The following is a 20334-nucleotide window of genomic DNA, read 5'->3' on the forward strand; positions in this document are numbered from 1 at the left end:
AATATTGGGAAGAAGCAAGAAATGATGGGCCAAATTAGTACACGGCACGTGGAGTTATAGACACCAAAAAACCGAAAATACATATTTATTTTATTTTATTCATTTTCTTTTTCTCCATTATGTTGACCAAATTTAAAACAACTCTATCAATAGATTAGCTTTCTTAAAATTACAATACTAAATTTGAGAAAAGCGCACTGTGGGTCAATTTATAAAATTTGTTTTGTTGTGGGATTAGTAGGCATGTCTAGAAGACATCTGTAAATTTTAAGTCAAATTGGCCGTTACTTTTTTGGTCAGCTATTGAAAACAATTATGTGAATTTTGGTATAGCTGGTGATTTCACTTTATAGAAACCTATAAAGTCCATCTAATTCTTATAGATTTTGAAATTAATGCTTTTGACGAGGGTCCACAGGTGATAACATTTCAAAATTGTTGTGAATATGAAGTTGCTTAGAATTTGCTAAATATGTTACTAAAGCGTATTCCAAGAGTAAGTGAAATACACAGTTGTTTTTTTTTTTATATATGGTTTTTGGTTCATTTTATAGTTGGGTTACTATCGAATGAAAACAGTCGAAACAGTCGATAGTCGCAAAACAGTCGAAACAATCGATAGTCAAAAAACTAGCGACTAGTTAATTATGACTAGTAATTACTATTTTCAGTCAAATGCACGGGTTCGGCTGTTTTTCCAATGTCAGACGAAGATGTACGAATCCTGTGATAAATGTGACAGAGGAAAGGACGGAGATTTTCCAAAGGTAGCATCAGCGAGACGGAGATGTATAAATTCCTTCACGAAATAACTTTAAAAAAGAAAAGGAAAAAATAATTACTGAATACTAATAATAATAATAATATATGACATGCAATTTACAATTTAATTTTAAACGAAGTAGAGTTACTTTTATATTTGAATGTTCTGTGGATCTGTAAAAATGAATCGATTTTTTCTATGTAATGGAATAATACCCCACAAATGGTTTATTGCATTTTAATGTGTTAATTATTATTTTAAAATAATATAAATAATAAATATAGAAAATACAATAACCATAAATACTATATAAAGAAATTAAACATATACCTAATCTTAGAAAAAAAAAATTGATTCTTGACATCATTAAAAATGATCTGAATTAAATTATATAAATGCTTTGTTTATTATTGACCGGAAATATTTTTTAACAAAAATCGAGAGAATAATCGAAATATTACCTATTATTGCCATTAAAATAGTTAAAATATTTTACTATTTATCATTCCCAATTTTAATCTTTTTACCCTATTACATTAACAATTTTGAAAAATATATATATATATATATATAAATATACAAACTATCAAAAAAGTCATAAAACTACATATATTACAAATAAATCTATGTAAACATAAATTGGGTACATTTTTGTTAAGATCGTGACTAGGATGACAGAGCCAGAACGTTCAAAACCAGTCGAATGAAACTAGTAGAACCAAAAAATAGTAACTAAAAGTATAATTGAAACAGTCGATAGTAAATAGTAATAAAATCAATCGGACCGAAAATAGCGACTGAAAACAGTCGACTGCAACAGTCACTGTTCAGTCACAAAAATAGCAACTGAAACATTCGATAGTGAAAAGTAGTCAATTAGCAAACGGTCGATAGTCAATTTCAGTCGATAGTTCCCAACACTAGTTTATTTTTATGATATTGATATTAAGATGCATTTGTCCCATTGGAGACATTCTGGATCATCAAGACCAAAAACAGTTTCAAGTCCCAAATATCAATATATTATGCTTAGTGCGATATTAATAGCATATAAATTTTAAAAGCAAAAATCTGGTATTTTTACAAAAAGAGCTCCCTATCCCCTTCCTATCATTTTCGATCAACATATTTCAGATATGTAGAGTTTCTAGTACGTAGAACAATTTCTCTGTTTCTAAAAGAGATATTTATAGGTTTCTTATGCAAGTAAGTAAGAGAACGAAAGCTAAATGATGTTATTTTTACGCGGTTATTTTACGTCTGTCTCGTACGAATTGATGCTTATGTATTTAGCACACATTTTCTCTTTCTAAAATGCATAACAAAGCGACGATTGAAACAAAAATTGAAATGTCGTTTATTTGGAATTTAGTCTGACGTTCGTTCTGTGGCCGCCAGTTTGGGCGGATGTTTCATTTCAAGATTACTGTTGGATAGTTGAAAGTAGTTTCCATTGCTCGAAGATTTTCACTTCGGCACTATCAATGAATTACGGTCCGTAACTCGAATATGCCTTATAAATCACATCAAATTTTTATTATCGCATCCGTGAGTATGCTAATGTTTTTGCGACCGGCGTTTCACTGTCAGGGTTCCTTGACATCGGTAAATTTTCACCTACTGCGCCAGATTTACCTTTGGTATATTTTATGGAATGTTCTTCGGTTTATGAGAATATTCCGTATCTCTGATTTTATATACAATGTTGGGCAAGATTACTCCAATTATTTATTTCCGGGTCAGTTATTTAGCTATTATTTGAAGAAACTAAGAAAATTCTTATTGCCCCGGGTATCTCTACGGATTTCTATATTTTCAAGTCCACAATTTTCGAATGTATTCATGAAAGTACTGAAATATCTCTGGTTTTTTATGATTTTCGCGTATTTTATATTCAAAATAATTAACAATAATACGAATTATTATTATATTAAGGGAGAAAATAGGTGTAGGACGGCATATTTCTAGACATTTTAATGATTTCTTTTAGCCAATTAAAATTCATTTATTTTATTTATTTTTAGTCAAAATGTTTTTATTAGTTAAGTTAGGCTGCCACGCGTTTTGAGTCTTCATGCAAGTAGGTGATTTGTGTACATTCTGAACGTCACAATATTCGTCTGAAATAATTGTTTCAAAAAAAATTGCGTTTTTAAATTGTTTCTATAAATATATAAAAAGTATTAAAAATGAAATGTTTTTCTTGGTTTCAAGTTCATAGAGAAGCTATACATATAAAGAAGATATATGTGAAATTTCATAACGATTGGTTAAATACTCTAAGAGCTAGTATGTACACAAATTCGAAAAATATATGTATATAAATATATTTTCGAGAAAAACGCGTTTGAAGTTATGTTAGAGTAGCAGTAGAGGTAAGTTTACGGCTGTAATTAATTAATATAAACAACTTAGTAATTAATCAGCTATCTCAGCATCATATTGCAGTCCTTCATCAGCTTTATATGTGTCGTTTTCGGCTTGCTGCTGTTCATTTCGAGCTTTTCGAGCTTCTTTACTTTCCAAAGAGCTGCGTCGATTTTGTCGGATTATACGTCGATTATCAACTTCTTAGGCATAATTCTTCTTTTTAAGCTTCTGCTACTAACGGTAATATTAAGCTCGTTCAGAATGGTTCACTTACTGTAAGCACCTTCATTAAATAAGCACGCAGACAAATATGCCGAGACCTCATCAATTTTTAAACCAGATTGCAAATGTTTTGGGCCAATCGCCAAACTCTTAATGCTGTAATTTGCATTTTGAGTACTTAAGTACTTACTCTTAAATTTTAAGACGAAACATGGGCATAAAATTTTTTTTTGTCAATTTAAAATGACGCAATCGCAATAGTAGGACGGTCCTCCTACTATTGCGATAGTCGCGCATAGAAATCTTTCTGGGGGCATGGTCGTAAATTTTGAGTTTGTGGTTGTTTATAATAGTGAATGTTCAAAAGGCAATATCCGACAGGGAAAAAGATGCTAGTCTTGCTAGTAACCAGGCTGTGTAAGACCGGATGTCTTCTGGGATGATCTTTAAGTTGGTCACTAGCCAGTCGATAGGCTTTATTCCAAGGCCTACAGTTTAACGTGGGCTTCGAACCACGGTCCTCGGCATTAAGCCTACCGACTGGCGAGTGACCAACTTAGAAATCATCCCAGAAGATATTCGGTCTTACCCAGCCTGGTTACTGACGTGACTGGGATCATTTTCCTTGTCGGATTTTGCACTTTTGCCTAGGACAATAACAAATATTATAATTATAACAATCACAAACATAAATTGACGACCATATCCCAGCAGGATACGAACCCACGACTATCGTAACAGTAGGTGGACCGTCCTGTCGCCTTAACCACTGCGCCAACTAAGCCGGAATATAACGGAATTATTATATATTTGCAAGAAATGATTAGCTATTAGCTCTACTATGGCAACATATTCTTATTTTACAGTGAAAACATTGAATATCTACGGAGTAATACATCAAAGTTATTAAAATTGAAATATTAAATTATTGAAACAAGTCATACACCATAAGTCGTAACTCTTTGCAAATTATTAATTAAAGGTCAAACACTGAGAGTGTCCTATGATCAAAAAGAAGGATAAAAGTGAATTACGAGACCAATATGTTGTAGCGACCTTGAGGCATGTCGAATTTTACATCGTGGAATAACGGTCTTCAAAATACCCAGAAATATAATCCCAGATGTTGAACACGGGCGGGGTGCCAGCAGCGCCAACTAGAACCCGAGAACGAATAGCTGGCAACCCCGAATCTGGGATGTTATTGAAAGGTATTTCGATTCATTCAGTGCTCAACCATCGTTTGGTTTAGACGTGCCACCATCGACTGCCCAAGCCTCGTCTCCAGGTCACACCGTCGTCATCCGTTTTATCTAATTGTATTTTTCACATTTTTGTATGTAGCCAATAAATAACGGTCACATAATGTAAACACCACTGTTTCATTTCGTTTTACCTCCATTCAACGAGCCACATCATTTACCCTAAAATGTAAACAGAACAAATATTCGGATATATTAATCAGATATTCATTTTAAATCACACTTTCCCATGCCAATATTAACTCTTAATTGTAATTTCAACTGAAATATTAATATTTAATCTTAATCATTTAATAAATAATGAAAGAACGGTTAAAATATAATTAAAATTAAAATCTCACCAACATTCCGAATACCTAACCCTCACTGAAATTATTCGAAGGAAATTAGAAATAGATAATCAAAATTGTATTTACAGTAAATGTGCGGCAATTTTCACTTGTATACGACTAGAAAATAATCGACTACGTTTAAGATAATGAATGTATCGTCATTATCCCTTAATAACTGAAATAAAAGTTTTATTATCGTATCCGTGAGTATGCTAATGTTTTCGCGATCGGCGTTTCACTGTCAGGGTTCTTTGACATCGCATATTTTCACCTACTGCACCAGATTCGGCACTTAAATAGGTCACAGAACGCTTTTAAAACCTCCCACACCGAGCTCGTCCAATTCCGCGGTCGATAACCTCTCTCACTCTTACTCGGCTTGATTTGGTAAAAATAGCGGATGGATTAGATTCGAACGTCGAAAAGAAAGAAGAAAAAAATGGATCGTTCGGTTTTTACCGACGGAATTGGGTTGAAGAAACTTAGCGGATATATTCGTGTCACCTAGTAGGAATACTGTTAAGAGAGAAAAAAAAAACCTTACCAATATTAAAAAAGTTTTAATATTTTTATAAAGTTCTCAGATTTTGAGCTGTATTTTAAATATATATAAGATTGGAGATAATTTTAATAGAACAGCGCCGTAAAAGAGTTATTATAAATATATTTAAATCATAAATTTAAATATAATTATAGTTTTATATTTTTCCTATACCTTATAAAGTGTGTCTTGAATACCAGTCCAAATATAATTAAATCCTTGAATCTAACTTTAATTTTCTATTTTCTCTAAGATTTGATTTGAAATTTTGCTGAAATTCATGTTTTATGTTCTGATTTCTACCGTAGTTTAAGCTTCGTTCCTAAATTTGATCCTTTTGTCTTACGTTGCAGTTTTTCCTTAAAAATGTCTTTATTTTTGTTATATTTTAGAGTCTCATTTTTACCAACGAGGGTTTATTTGGAATAGGCCTACTGTTTCTCGTGGGCTCCGATCCACGGTCCTCAACATTAAGCCTACCAATCGGCGAGTTAACTTAGAAGTCATCCCAGAAGACATCCGGTCTTACCCAGCTTGGTCACTGGCGTGACTGTGATCATATTCCTTGCCGGATTTTGCACTCTTGCTTAAGAATAATTACCAATGTTAAATAATCACAAACATAAATCTACGACCATGACCCAGCAGGATTCGAACCCGCGACTATCACAACAACAGGAGGACCGTCCTGTCGCCTTGCCGCTGTGCCAATCATGCCGGTAGATTTCCTTTTCTTTCTGTTTAAATTGATATTATACATTTTATACAACTGCTAGTTTGCTTACTTATTATATTTTTTTAAAAATATATCACTATGATCAAAAAGTAGTAACCTATGAAAATCGTGGCTCGTTTTAAAATACAAAATTATCGTTTGCTTAAAAAGGAAGAATTGTGAAACTTTTGTTTTTTTCTTTTATTTTTTATAAAATATCTCCTTATATCATTAAGCATCACTCCTGTCTGAGCTTGATTGAGCTGTATAAAGGGGATTACTTCAAAAGAAGCTCTCAAATTCCAGTCTGGTAGGGAAACTTAGAACATCATAGATATATTTTAAAAGGAATGTTGTAAATTTAATTAATCCGGTTTTTTCTTATGTAGATGTCTTACTATTTTTGATATAGCAGTTTTTTAGAATTCCCATTTTATCAGCTAAAGTTGATCTGGAGTGGACCTACTACTTAAAACTAAGGCATGCTCATTTAGGAAGTTACAACCGGTCTAAGCTAGACCCAAAGTTGTACAAACTTGGTAAAAACTTGACTCATTCTTGACATAGGCCAAATTTCGCACCCCAGACACTGGATAGCAAAAACAACAATAGAGATTTTTTTCTTATTATTAGATAACAGATGATTGGCAGAGTAAGCACTGTCTATAAATAAAATAAGGGAATAAAATAATTAAAATATAATAAAAGTTAATTATGAAAGAAAACATAAAAGAATATAACATTAATGTATGTCAGGTAATATAGAAAGACTGGAATTGATATACAATAAAATATATAATGGATAGAACATAGATGGAAATTAAATAAATAATTGAAATACAGAAAGTAATTATTTATTTTATTTTATTCTCGATCTTTGATATCTGATAATAACTGACTTATTAAAACAAATATCTTCTTTTGGCGGCATACTGTTGATATTAAATATTCTGAATTTTTTTATAACATCTTTATCAGATACGCTTAGTACAATCTTAATTAATTAAGACGAGTGCGAGAAAATACATCAATATGTATTCTTCAATTATAAAATTATAACTTATAGCTACAGTTTGCACTAAAGGTATACACTTTATATAAGTTCGTATGGTTTGGTTTGCTTCAATCTCCTGACATCCTGCGCGCTGTCCAGCAGTTGTATTGCTTCCACGTTAGTATAATCTATTAATCTTCTTTCGTGTTTCAAGGCGAAATCTTGGATAACTTCGCAAATCGATTTGATTTCCAGGTCATCGTGCAGTTCTTTCTTGATTACGTAGGGATATGCATTGGTAATCAATCGAAGAACCTTGTTTTGACAGCGTTGTATGACTAGTTAATTTGAATTTTTAGTACAACCCCATATCTGCACCCCATAGGTCCAAATTGGTTTTATAATTGAATTTCTTTGATTTTAGATCAAGTTGAGAGTATCTTCCTACTAACCAGTATAGTTGTTTTATTTTGGTTCTAATGTGTTTTACTTTTTGTCTAACATGATGTTTCCAATTTAATCTACCGTCAAGATGGATTCCGATGTATTTAGCTGATTCTGCTTGAGAAATCGGGCATCCGTTGAGTGATATTGTCGTTGTCAAACTTAACGTGAATAGATTTGGAGCTATTAAGTTGAATTTTCCAATCTTTCGTCCATTTGTAAGTTGATAAATATCCATAAAACATCCTAAAATAATGAAATGGTTTTGGGCTAATAATTGGGTTGATGATTGACCATCGCTAGGTTACCGACGCTTGACCAAGCTTGGGCCAACATTAGTAAACTGAATTTGGATTCGCCAGTGCTAGTCCAAGTCCCGTTGTCGAAGTCTAAAGTGGGCCATTTATATAACATCTTTTAAATTTGTGTGTTAATTTAAAAATCTCATTTTATACCACATAATAATTTTTCTTTGTCATTTCTTCGCTTACATCTTATGTTCTAACCTCGTTTCGTAGATTATAAAGTACGAAAAACAAACCAGGACTAATCTTGAGAAAGAGAGAATCTCCTCTAACTGAATCAATATCAGTTGGGATTATGCAAATTATATAAACATTTCTGAAGCTTAGGATGACCTAAAAAACATACAAATTAGAAACCCATGAAAGGGTTTTTTTTTAAATTTGAATTAAAATTATGTGGAACGGATATACTAGTGGCGAACTATGAAATAATATATTTATGAGGATATATGAATATAATTGGTTCATTGTTGTCATTAATACATGTCTAAAAAACATGTTAATTCATATTATACTTTATATATAAACATTAATTTAAATTTACAATGAAAATATGAAATCCGAAAGGAGTTGCATGGTTCATAATTATAGTCGCGGGTTTCAATCCTGCTGGGATATAGTCGTAAATTTTTGTCCGTGATTATTTATAATTGTGATTGTTCTAAGGTAAGAGTGATCTGACAAGGAAAATGATCCCAGTCACGCCAGTAACCAAGCTGGGTAAAGCCGGATGTCTTCTGGGATGATCCCCAAGTTGGTCACTCGCCAGTCGGTAGGTAGGCTTATAGCCGATGTTCCGAATCCATCCTAAACAGCAGGTTTAGTTCAGATAAACCCTAGTTGGTAAAAAAAGTCTCTAAAATATAACAGAAAAAATTGCCCTATCTCTCACAATAACACTAATATTATAACGATTTTATATTAAATATAACTTATCTGTTTTCCTCTAATTTACTTCATATAACACATTGATTCAAATGTCCTTAATTTGAAATCCAAATAGAAATTACTTGAAATATTTCGAAGGTGAGTTCATGATAATTTATAATTAAAAACTGCCAAAAGCGTTTTTTGGTAACGTTATATTCTTGAATTATTTATTTCAAGCATTTGATATTTGATGTAAACAATCTTTTAAGCAAATTAATGCAGTGTTATGGTGATTATCGCATAGAAAGCTGAAGATACATAAATATTGAAAGTGGTTATCACAGCTTGTATGTAAAAACCGACCTAAACCTGGACCTAAATTTTCCTTTCCAAGACTCCAATTCAAATAGCAGGAGACACTCAGTGATATGGAAGGAATCTAAGACACATACAATATTGCCTAAGATTTATTATAAATTTAGATATTACTGAGTAAGTTATATTAGGTGCTCTAGAATGATTAATCCCGGTTTTATTCAGATGGACTACATATTTCAGTGACATACATTTATAGTGCATCAGAAAAACGAATATTACTTCCATCAGATAATAATACAGATTGTCAAATTACATCAGTTAAATGGTGGAATTAAAAATAAATGTCCGCATTAGAAAATCCTCATAATATGGTAAAGCTATAAGAATAATAAAAATAAATAAAACTAAATAAGTCAAAATTAGCTCATTAGGCTAGCAAAATTAGGTTCTAAATTGGCGGGATTAATATATCCATCAAGATCGTTATAGAAAACATTTCACAATTTCTTTAAAAATAAAAAGAAGAGGTCGGAACGAATGGGCTATTGTTCCGCTTGATATACTTTAGCAGTAAATGGCGATGTTTTCTCCCGAAACGCTCGTTCCGTCTCCGATGGGAAAACATGGAACGAAACGGGGCCCAAAGAAATGCATCTTGGCAAAAATCGTGCTGCTTTTACCTTGCCATAAGAAACCGTCGTTTTCTAAAGGTCGTTGTGCTGTTGACGGCGGTAAAAATTTCGAGAAAAAGTGCCACTTCATTGTTGGCGAATTAATGCTTAACACTGTTTTAGAATGGGCACTGGTTTGAATTTTGTTGTAAAACTATTAGAAACTGTTTCTGGGTGGAGACGTCATTGTCAATTCGGTGAAATTGTTCGTGAGTTGGATTTACCGGCATGATGGCGGCCTCACTTTTTTCCGTGACCTCAACAGTGTTATACAATCAAACAATTGTTCATCGTATTCATATGTAAATTTTACCATACGTTAGTATTAGAGTGGAGATAAAATAGTCTTTTTGAACTGGCAAGACATCATCTCAATTTTCATATGGATTAGCTAGGATTAAGTTCTTTAAATGGCATAACTTTACAATATTATTTTTCTATTATCAATAATATATTCTTATCAGCTTCGATAATATATTTTAATTTATATATTTCTTATGCAATTGAAGTATGAACTAGCAAAACACTATTTGAGGGAATTACAATTACCAGTTCAAGTGCTGAATGTTATTTGAAACTACGCTGAAAATTCTTCATCGATAAAGAGAGGTTCAGTTTTATTTAAGGTATTGAGCTTACAGGTTTAAATGTAAGTTTTAAGGTTTCTTTAAAATTTTGCAGCTGTATTGTGAAAATCAGTACAATATATTTTTTTAAGTATTGTTCATCGGTAGACGCTTTTTCCCATATTTTCTAGAAAGAACGATATATATTTTGAGGCTTTCCTCGAATAGACCCATTATTTGATATCTTCATGACAAGTGAAGCACTGCTCAATCAAGTCACAACTCATATATCGTAACAAGTAGTAATCAGAAGAAGCAAGGCCTGGAGAATACGGAGGTTGGGTTAGCATTTTAATAGCCAAGCCAACAGGAAGCAAATTATAGTCGATAGCGATTCCTGTTAATAGTTTTATTAGGTTCTAGCAGCTCATAGTATACAGTGCTCACACCGGGCTGATTCTACCAAACACAGAGCATTATCTGGAGTAAATAACAAGGTATTACTGTACGAATGAATACCTCAGCAAAATGCGCGACGTGATAGTGAAGTGTGTAAACTAAAATATTTTTAACAAAAAAAATTGAACCGACTTCAAAAAATAAATAAAGAGTTCACTAAAATATAAAAACAATCAAACGTAGATTCCTAATAAAAAAACAAAACATAACTAAATAAATTAAACAAGGACCTTATTTAACCTATCTACTACACGTATTTTATATTCTACTATTTACACACAATTTAGCTTAATACCTACATAATGCTATAGATCTATTTACAATATTATTTTAACCTATTTTTATATTATTTATTTTATATTATTATTTAAACTGATTAATTTGATGTCCATGCCTAACCCAAATAGTTATATTAATTTAGATTTCTTTTTTTTTAATTTAATACTTTGAATATGTCACAAAATTATATTATTAATTTTGTATTCTTTGGACTCGGCACCGACTTCAAAGTGATCAGTTGATAGTCGTTAAACTAATATTGTAAATATATAAATAGGTTTAGGAGGTACTAAGTTAAATTATGTGTATATAGTAGATTATATAATACGTGTTTTTGATTATTTTTATTTAGTTATTACAACGGTTATTATGTACATATATTATTTTAAAATGTTTTTTTTATTGAAAGTTTATTTTGTATTTTTTAGTCAGTTATTTATTTATTTTTGAAGTCGGTTCAATTTCTTTGTTAAATATATTTTATTTTTCTATTTTTGGTGTTAGTGTGTACTTATTAAATTACGCAGTTATTATAGTTAATACTACAATGGGTAGGCCAAGTAAAGGTGCAGCCCGTATGAGGGAAAATGGGAATAAAGAAACAATAACTGAATATAAGGAGCGTTTCAGGCTCGAGGATCCGCTATCTAGCCTAGGTGATTTGATAGATTTTTTAAATAAACAACAACAAAAAGCTATTGTCCCCTCCAAGAATCGAACCCGCGGCCTCTGTTTGCGAGCTAAACGCTTTAGCCATTACACCATAGCAGCAGTTGACTACAATATTTTTACAAGGTCTTATATGCTATAGTTAGTGCTTTAAAAGCAAACTGATTAGCTTTTGCACTGAAGAACTTCCGATTTCCCGTCACATGAGCTCAGTAATAAGGTTATATCCAAATATCGGATTATTTTAAATAAAATATATGTGAAAAAAAGAATTTTGAGAATCGGCCCACAATTGACGGAGAAATAGGCGAACATACATTAAGAAATATATATACAGCCGAACATAGAACCTCCTCCTTTTTCGAAGTCGGTTAAAAACGTTTAACATCATCCGATCTGGTCATACGGCATATATCAACTTTAGAATAACATTTAGAACAGGACTAACTAAGTAAGATAATATTTTACAGAAGAGGTAATTTAATGTTTAATCCTCCACATGGCTTGTATGTATTATAATCATATGTAATGCTTATTGCCCACTTGGCATATTGTTGAGCCACTAAGAGTAAAACTAAAAGATAACACAGCAAGTATTTTTACATATATCCTCCAAGTCAAAACTTGGTCATAAATCATAATCTGCTTGGCGCATTTGCTATAGTGAGAATATTGTATTAGAATACTTTTGTTGTGACCTTGAGGCATGTCGAATTTTACATCGTGGAATAACGGTCAACAAAGAAGTAACCAGAAATATAATCCCAGATGTTAAACACGGTCGGGGTGCCAGCAGCGACAACTAGAACACGATAACGACTAGCTGGCAACCCCGAGACGTTTATCTGGGAGGTTATTGAAGGGTATTTCGATCATTCAGTAACCGACCTTCGTTTGGTTTAGACTGCCCAAGCCTCGTCTCGAGGTAACACCGCTGCCATCCGTTTAATCTATTTTGTATTTTCCACATTTTTATATTACTTCAATAAATAACGGTCACATAATGTAAACACCACTGTTTCATTTCGTTTTACCTGCATTCACCAGCCATATCAAATTAACCTAAACTTTAATAAACAAATTGTACAACCAATTTCTTACCTTACATTGTAACGTCTGCTATATACTGAGTACAGCTATATATTTACTTTCATTTTATTGACTTTCTTTGAAGTATGACAATGGATTGAAATACTTTACTGTATATTTTGCACTCCGAGACTAAGTTTTAGATTTCAAACTGACGCGGTAATGCATGGTTGAATTATTTGCTTCCTGATTGGTTCCGCGTTTGTTGACATTTCGCAAAGCTCCCGCCCTGAAGATCTAATTTGTAACGATTGCGAAACGTCGGCTATCTTTAGTTAATAAACGCCACGGAATATTTAACTCAAAGTCGTCACGGATGGTGTTTCATCACAATCGGATTAACGATTTATGGACACGTAGAGGACAAACATTCATTTTTATATAATGTTATGGGAAAATGTTATATTTTTTCTAATAAAGGACATTAGAGTCAAACATCTGCAGTAATACCTATTTAATGAAGCTATATTACAGCTCCTTTGAAAAGCCCTAGAACAGACGTCCCTAGAACATTTTAGATATCTGTTTACCCAGTCAAAGGTTATTGTGCGTTTAAAATGGAGACTACACGTCATTTTCGTTATATTTTTTCTCCATCGTACATTCAATCATTGTGGTGTTTATGGCGATAAGTGCTTAAGTTAACGCCAGTGTCAGATTTTTTTCGCTTGTTTTCCTTTCAGCAATTTGGTTGTCAATGGATATCGTTCTGGACGGCCAAACGTTGAAAGAGTCAATGAAATTATTAAAAACTTCGAGGTAGAACCATACATTTCATCTTGCGATATCGTTGCGGAACTAAATACCGATCATAAAACTGTTTTGAACCATTTACATGAGACTGAATACTAAAAGAATGATGATTGGGTTTCACATGAATTAACAGTGAACATTTTATTGCCCAGAGTTTCTATATGTGAATCGTAAGTGAAACGGAACTAAATCTAGTCAGTTTTATGGGTGACCAAAAGCGAATTATTTACGACATTGATGTGTGCAACATAAATCGTCGTCAAAGCTTCACAAGCATGCACAAAGCCCGCTAGAGACCAAGAGAGGTACTAAGGTGGAACTGGAAATTATTTGTTTCTAATGAGCTGTTTAAATTTGGAAAACCCTATTTTGGCTCTTGACTGTCAAAAACTAATGTGATTGAAGCAGGCGATTAAATAATCGGCCACAACTGATCAACAGGAAGCAAAAAAGTCTTCCTTCACAACAACGCACATATATTTTCAATGTCTTTAGTGGCTAAATATGTGTTAACAACTTTTTTTCGTCTGACTACCATTTGTGTCAGTTGTGCATAGCTGGTCTCAAAAGAAGCAAAAGAAAATCATTTGATTCAGCTTTTTGTCTAGAAATCTCAGAAGTTTCACAGTGATGGAATTATGGTCTTGAATTGTCTGGAACCAGAAAAATAGAAAAATAATATAGACAAAACCGAACACATATTTGATTAATTATGATTTGAAATGTACTTTTTTTTGAATGAAATGAAGAGGAACTGGAGGTAATTTTTTGCTAACTTATTATGTTAGATTGACATTTTTGTAGTGCGTTTTTTCTATATCTAGTGTTAGATATTGTGTATAGTAACTCCGATGAATGCTTAATAGGAAACGATTAGTATTTATTTCTCATATGTCATTTTTGAGATTTTGTTAGGTTTCTGTTTATTTGCATTGTTTTGAAAGTTCATATCTGTAGTTTTGTCTGCTTATACAAATTGAAGATCTATAATATGATCTGCTCATCAGCTCTCACTTATAGCAAAAGGACTCTACTGATTGGACCAAAACTTTAAGCGGTGACAGTTCAGCTTTGATAGGTGTACATTTTGCCATATTTCGATTAGAATTCAACTAGACTGGAACGATGTTCTCAAATTTCAATAGTCCACGGTTAGATATTGCGATCCATTATTTGTTATAACCTGAAGATGGAGTTGATTTATGAAGCCTGTCGGCTATTTTTTGGGAACTTTCGAGATACTAATTTATGTTGGATTTATCGTAGGCCAAATATATTGATATATTAAGAAAATATGATTATCATTTTTCTGTTTAGTTTGTGTCTTTCTCTTTTCTATTTCCCAATTATTGGAGTATTATTACCAAGAATCTGTTTCATAAAGCTTTCCTTAGAATTGAAGTTATTATTATTATTATTAGTTATTTGTATGCATAAAAATATTTTGATTTTATATTAAAGTTTTTGATTTTAGTAAAATATGCCAGGAAATTACTATATTTTGAAATTAACTTTTGAAGAATACTTATTTGTAATTTTCAAAAGTTATTGTTCCTTCGCCATAATATCAAGATATTATTTTTCTTTACCTTTGCTCCAAATGGTTTCATATAAAATAAAGAACATTTATTGCTATTGTTTAAAAAATGATATACACGATTGTTTTAAATCAAATTATTTTGTTTTTATAAAATATATTTTAATGGGTTTATAAGCCTTAAGCAGTTTAGAAATCAATGTTTATATTAAAACGAAAATATGTTAATTTGCAAAATATTTTTCCAACGATGACCTTTTAACACAGTTGGATGTTTTGGCGAATTTTTATTTTTATATAAGTTCAGTAACTTTTCTCAAATTTTCAATCGTCAACTGTATTAAATAGCAGGGCATGTAGAAAAGATTTTTGATTTTCATCTTTCTATGAGAATTTGGGTTTGAACAATATATTTATTTAAAAATGTGTGTGTGCAAATTCACGCAAGAGCATTATGTTTGAACCCTGACAAAATCAGATGAAGTGTTTGAAGAAATGCAAGGTTTGAATATTTTCCACAATGATTTATATATTTTACAATATTTAATTTTATTATTTTATAGAGTCATAAATTTCATATATTATTATCTACTCATCATATGTTATTTTTAAACTGCACTTATCTTATTATAGTTTAAAAAAAACTTTGTATCAAGGTTGCCTTATTTAATTTATTTATTAATTTTGGATGGTTATCGGGACGGTACACCAATATCTTGGCCATTATGTCATGGATGATCATGAATCGAGCCAGGTTATTGAAGTGTCTAGGATGGTTGCTCCTTGCCTGATTTTACTGGCTTCCCAGCCGGTAGGAATAACGTAATCCTAAGGTAAAAATTATAATCGCTATTCCATAGTTAAACATTTTGATAAAGGTTATGAATTGGTATCGGAAAAAAAAACATTTTAATTGATCCTTCTTTTCGTATCGACTTGAATCATGCTGCCGTTTCCTTTCTTTATTGGTATGTTCATAATTCATAAATTATATAGGTTCATAATTGGTATGTTTCATTCATGTCGGTAGGATTCCGGAGAGAGTATAAGGTTATTCTGTTTTGAATCCATTCACTTAACCGGAATCAAATTAATTATGCAGAAAAGAAGTCAGGTTAACGTTAGATTGGCAATCGTCCCACAGTAACTCAAAGCGTCTCTTGGTTGGTTGAAGCTGTAAGGTCGGAGAAAGTGGATTGAAGGTGCTCAAGAACCCCCTAGCCATACTACTCCAGTTACTGTTCGAACTAAGAAACCGTCCGTGGATTCCCGGCATATGCTTCATAGTTCAAGTGGTAAGGCTACTCTGGCAGACTGAATGCTGTGAATTAACCTAGTGTATTGGAATTGGGCCGGAATCTTCCAATTAGTGAAAGTGAGTGAATGGTCACCAAAGGCGGATTGCAGTAACTCAGTTTCTTAGCCGTAGAATATTGGAATATGGGGTCACCAGAATTTGGAAAACCATTTCGTAAATAGGTACCATGGAAATTTAGTTAGAAGCAGTGCCATTTCGAATATCTCCAAAGGAAAACTGGCGGACGAGGGTACAACTATAAGCTGCCCAGGCGGAAAACGACCACGTACATCCCTGTGACCGAGGAGTTATACGGTCCTGACTATCCGGCTATATGTTTTAAAACTACCTGAATGGTGAAAGAGTGAGGCGAGTTGGTCTGTTTATTAACAGACCCTCAGTATCCATTTATATTGCCATTCAACAAGTCTCATCTTGTTTCCGAAAAATAAGCTTTTGTTTTCTAAATTCTTTCACATTTTATAATTTATGTAATTTATGATAATTTTTGGACATTATTTTTATAGCATTAAAGATATGGAGGATAATGCGAACAAATAAGTATTTGTACGAAATTTTATTTTATTATTTTATATAAACGAACTACAATATAAGCACATATAATTCTCACTGATATATAGGATCGTATTGCTCTTTTGGAGACAATGTTCAAATTTTAGTTCAAATGTCTTAAATATAATTATTATAATGACTGACTTACGTAATAGATGACGCCGAATATATTGCCAAGCGCAGTTTGTAAAAATATAAAATTCGTGTTAGACTTGATGCGGATTTTTCTTTCTCATTTTATCCTTGTTAAAAATATAGAATACTGCCTGATGCGTCGGAACATGTAGCCAAATCAGCCTATAAAATTCGGTTTGTATAGGCGGTGTTGCCAAATATAGGCAAAATACTGCAAAATATTGTAAAAATTGTAAACCGGCGTAAACGTTGTAAACCAAAAGTAAAATTTAATGCCGAAATATTTCGACGTTTTAAACAAACAAAATAGCCTATTTTGAGCACTTGGCGATATAATGAAATATGAAAATACCACATACTAATATTATCCAATATCTTAATATTATGACTTAATATTATATCTATATATAAATATTTTCCTTTATAATTTCGACATATACCTAAACTGCCTGGTTTTGATAAATATTATCTAATTACAATACAAAAAATTATCAATAAAAATATAAAATATTCGAAATGAATCTTAAATCGTTTTTCTAATAAAAGTTATTTGACGAATTTCGTCTAAAATTGTAACAAACTCTAAAATATGTATTTATACTTTTCTGTACCACCTTGTAATAAATCCAGTGTAGATTCAACGTACAATTACATTGATTGTTTATAACTATGACATTGTTTACTTTGTCGGTAGAATGCAATATAAGCCAATTGATTTATTAAAATATTCAATAAATAGTATTTTGATTTGTACAGGTGCCTCCATTGAACTCAGTTAAGGCTATTTAGAAAGGGTTTGCCGACAATATAAAATGATATTTAAAGTAAGTGCTATTAATTGTTATGTTATAGTGTTATTTTTTTCCATAAAGTGGCTTTTTCCCTCTAAAATTACTCTATATAGTTTTATTCTAGTATTTCAGTTTTAATAAAAAACATTTTATTTATAATTTTGGTATGGTAATACACAATTTCTTGAGTTTAACGCGGCAATCTATATTTGCTTATAATCGTCTTATTAATGCAAGCGGCTTTATTCTTCAGGTCTTTATTGACAAAAATGGGTCACTACACTTCTCTATCGCTCACTATCGTTAAAATCTTTGGAATTAAATGATATAAATAACCATTAAGAAAAATAACAAAGTAATAAACACATAGTCTTTTTTTGTAAGTTTAATTCAATTAAAATTTAAGTTAAATTTAATATTTGGAGATCAATTCGGTGATTTGCACTAATTACTCATATTATTCAAGTTGAAATGGTTTTAGAGCTTTTAATTATTGTTATTATACTTCTTAATTATTGTTATCTTATAATAATTATCAAGACTTATAGGGAAGTGATTTATTGTGTATTCGATATAAAACACTGATTCTCAACCAAGGTGCAACTGACTGGGATAATTTTTTGTCGCGCCAAATTATCCAATTATTAACGTAAGTATGCTGCAGTGAAAATGGTTTATAATTAATTGTCTAGAAGCATGCATTTTGTATTTTTTTATAATATATATTTTTTACTACAATAGACAAATTACGAACGAAAAAAGGTTGACAGGATTTTTTTAGCTATCTTTTATAATTCTTAATTTTTTGATAATCAAGTTACCAATATTTTTTAAATTAGTTTATGTGATTAATGTTTGTCGGGCGTCTTGATAAAGTTGTGAAATTTAATATTATAATGAGGAAAAAGTAAGAAATATCTGGTGGAAAAACTAAACCAAGTGATTTTGCAAGCTGCTTTTAAATCCAGCTTTAGATAATTAAGATTTTGGAGATGCTGGAACCAGTAGTAGTCGAAGGGATTACTTTACGCTTTTCAACGCTCATCGTTGGGCCGATTATATTTCCTTTCAGCACGTATTCACAAACTGAAATTTCGCCCATTTAATGGATTAATAATTTTTTATTATTCAGTCTTATGTAAGTAGTTAAAACTGTTTTATGGGCGATGTTTAGTTCCATAGCAATGTCGTGATATGAACTCGATATTTTTAAGAATCTCATTGACATTTTCAACGATTTGTTGACCATGGTGATGTTCATCGACATCTCAGGAACGAAAACAAGCAAACTAACTCTAATACTGGCTCACCAGTATAATATTTTCTTTTTAGAAGGGGAAAAGAAAAATATAACAAAAACACCTTCTAGAATCTCTACTTTCAAAGCTCAATAACATTTGACTTAGTAAATGGATGACTCTACGCTATTGCATATCTACTTATGTACGTTTTATGGACTGTTTGTTTCTCTAATACTGCGCCCGCATGCTGCGCTCATCTCTAATCGAGCGCCCCATCTTCAGTTCAACTCAAACGTTTACCTTTCGCTTCGGTTTGACCAATCCATTTAGTTATAGTTATTTTATACTGAGATTGTTGGTTGATGTTGATCGTTAATAATGTAAACATTGTTCTCGAATAGTTTTCTTATAATAATTTGTAATACTTACAAATCTTCCACTAAATAATGTTTAATTTAATCGCTGAAAAGTTAGATAAACCAGTTATTATATATATATTTTAATTTTTGCTGTTAAAATTCGATTTATATTAAGTGTTTATTTGATTATACAAGAATTTCCATAATTGATTTATTAATTTCATGTTATATATTGACAATCTCCCTATTTTGATATATATCCTATTTGTATATATCTCTATTAAAAATGCCGCTCAGTCAAACTGTGATAAACAGTCCAGTGTGTAGCATCAATAGAAATGGGCGATAAATGTAAGAGTGTAGAATCTGACAAAGAATAACCATTTCAGTCACATCAGTAATCAGGTCGGGATATCTTATGGGCTCGACTCTAAATTGGCCGCCAGATGGTTAAGAAACCACTTTAGGACGTTGATTCAGATTAAATACAATCTGGTTTTCCAAAAGGTAACTATGCATAATATACGAGAAAATAATAATTCTAGTTCTGATTAATTTTAACATTGCAGAACTGAAATAAATAAAGGGTAATTGAGTATCTAGTAAATTGTGTATGTCAATATCAATAAGATTATGTTTTGCGTACATAGAAAGATGAAAGCATTTAGCCAAGGTCGTCATCTTGAAATAAACGATATTTATCAAAATGTTTTTGAGTATACTAAATCATAATATCACTGGCGATGTCCAAGGGCAAAAAAATTCGTACGAGCTGTAGG

The 20334-nt window shown here is 31.7% G+C and overlaps 1 protein-coding gene across 2 annotated transcripts in view; it reads left to right on the plus strand.

The window, feature by feature from the left end:
- phtm (cytochrome P450 enzyme phantom) overlaps positions 1-20334 on the plus strand; it is a 242542-nt gene that overhangs the window by 100715 nt on the left and 121493 nt on the right. The window contains exon 1 of one of the 2 annotated variants that reach the window (XM_076395663.1): positions 17872-17988. The exons of the other annotated variant lie outside the window; for it this stretch is intronic. Coding sequence (XP_076251778.1) covers positions 17977-17988 — 12 coding nt within the window. The 5' untranslated portion in view covers positions 17872-17976. Of the gene's footprint in view, positions 1-17871; positions 17989-20334 lie in introns of those variants that run through there. 2 annotated transcript variants of the gene reach the window in all.

The sequence above is a fragment of the Rhynchophorus ferrugineus genome, unplaced genomic scaffold, assembly GCF_030347505.1.
Source record: "Rhynchophorus ferrugineus isolate W39M unplaced genomic scaffold, kcgeb_rfMv2 rfM2, whole genome shotgun sequence".
Classification (NCBI taxonomy): domain Eukaryota; kingdom Metazoa; phylum Arthropoda; class Insecta; order Coleoptera; family Curculionidae; genus Rhynchophorus; species Rhynchophorus ferrugineus.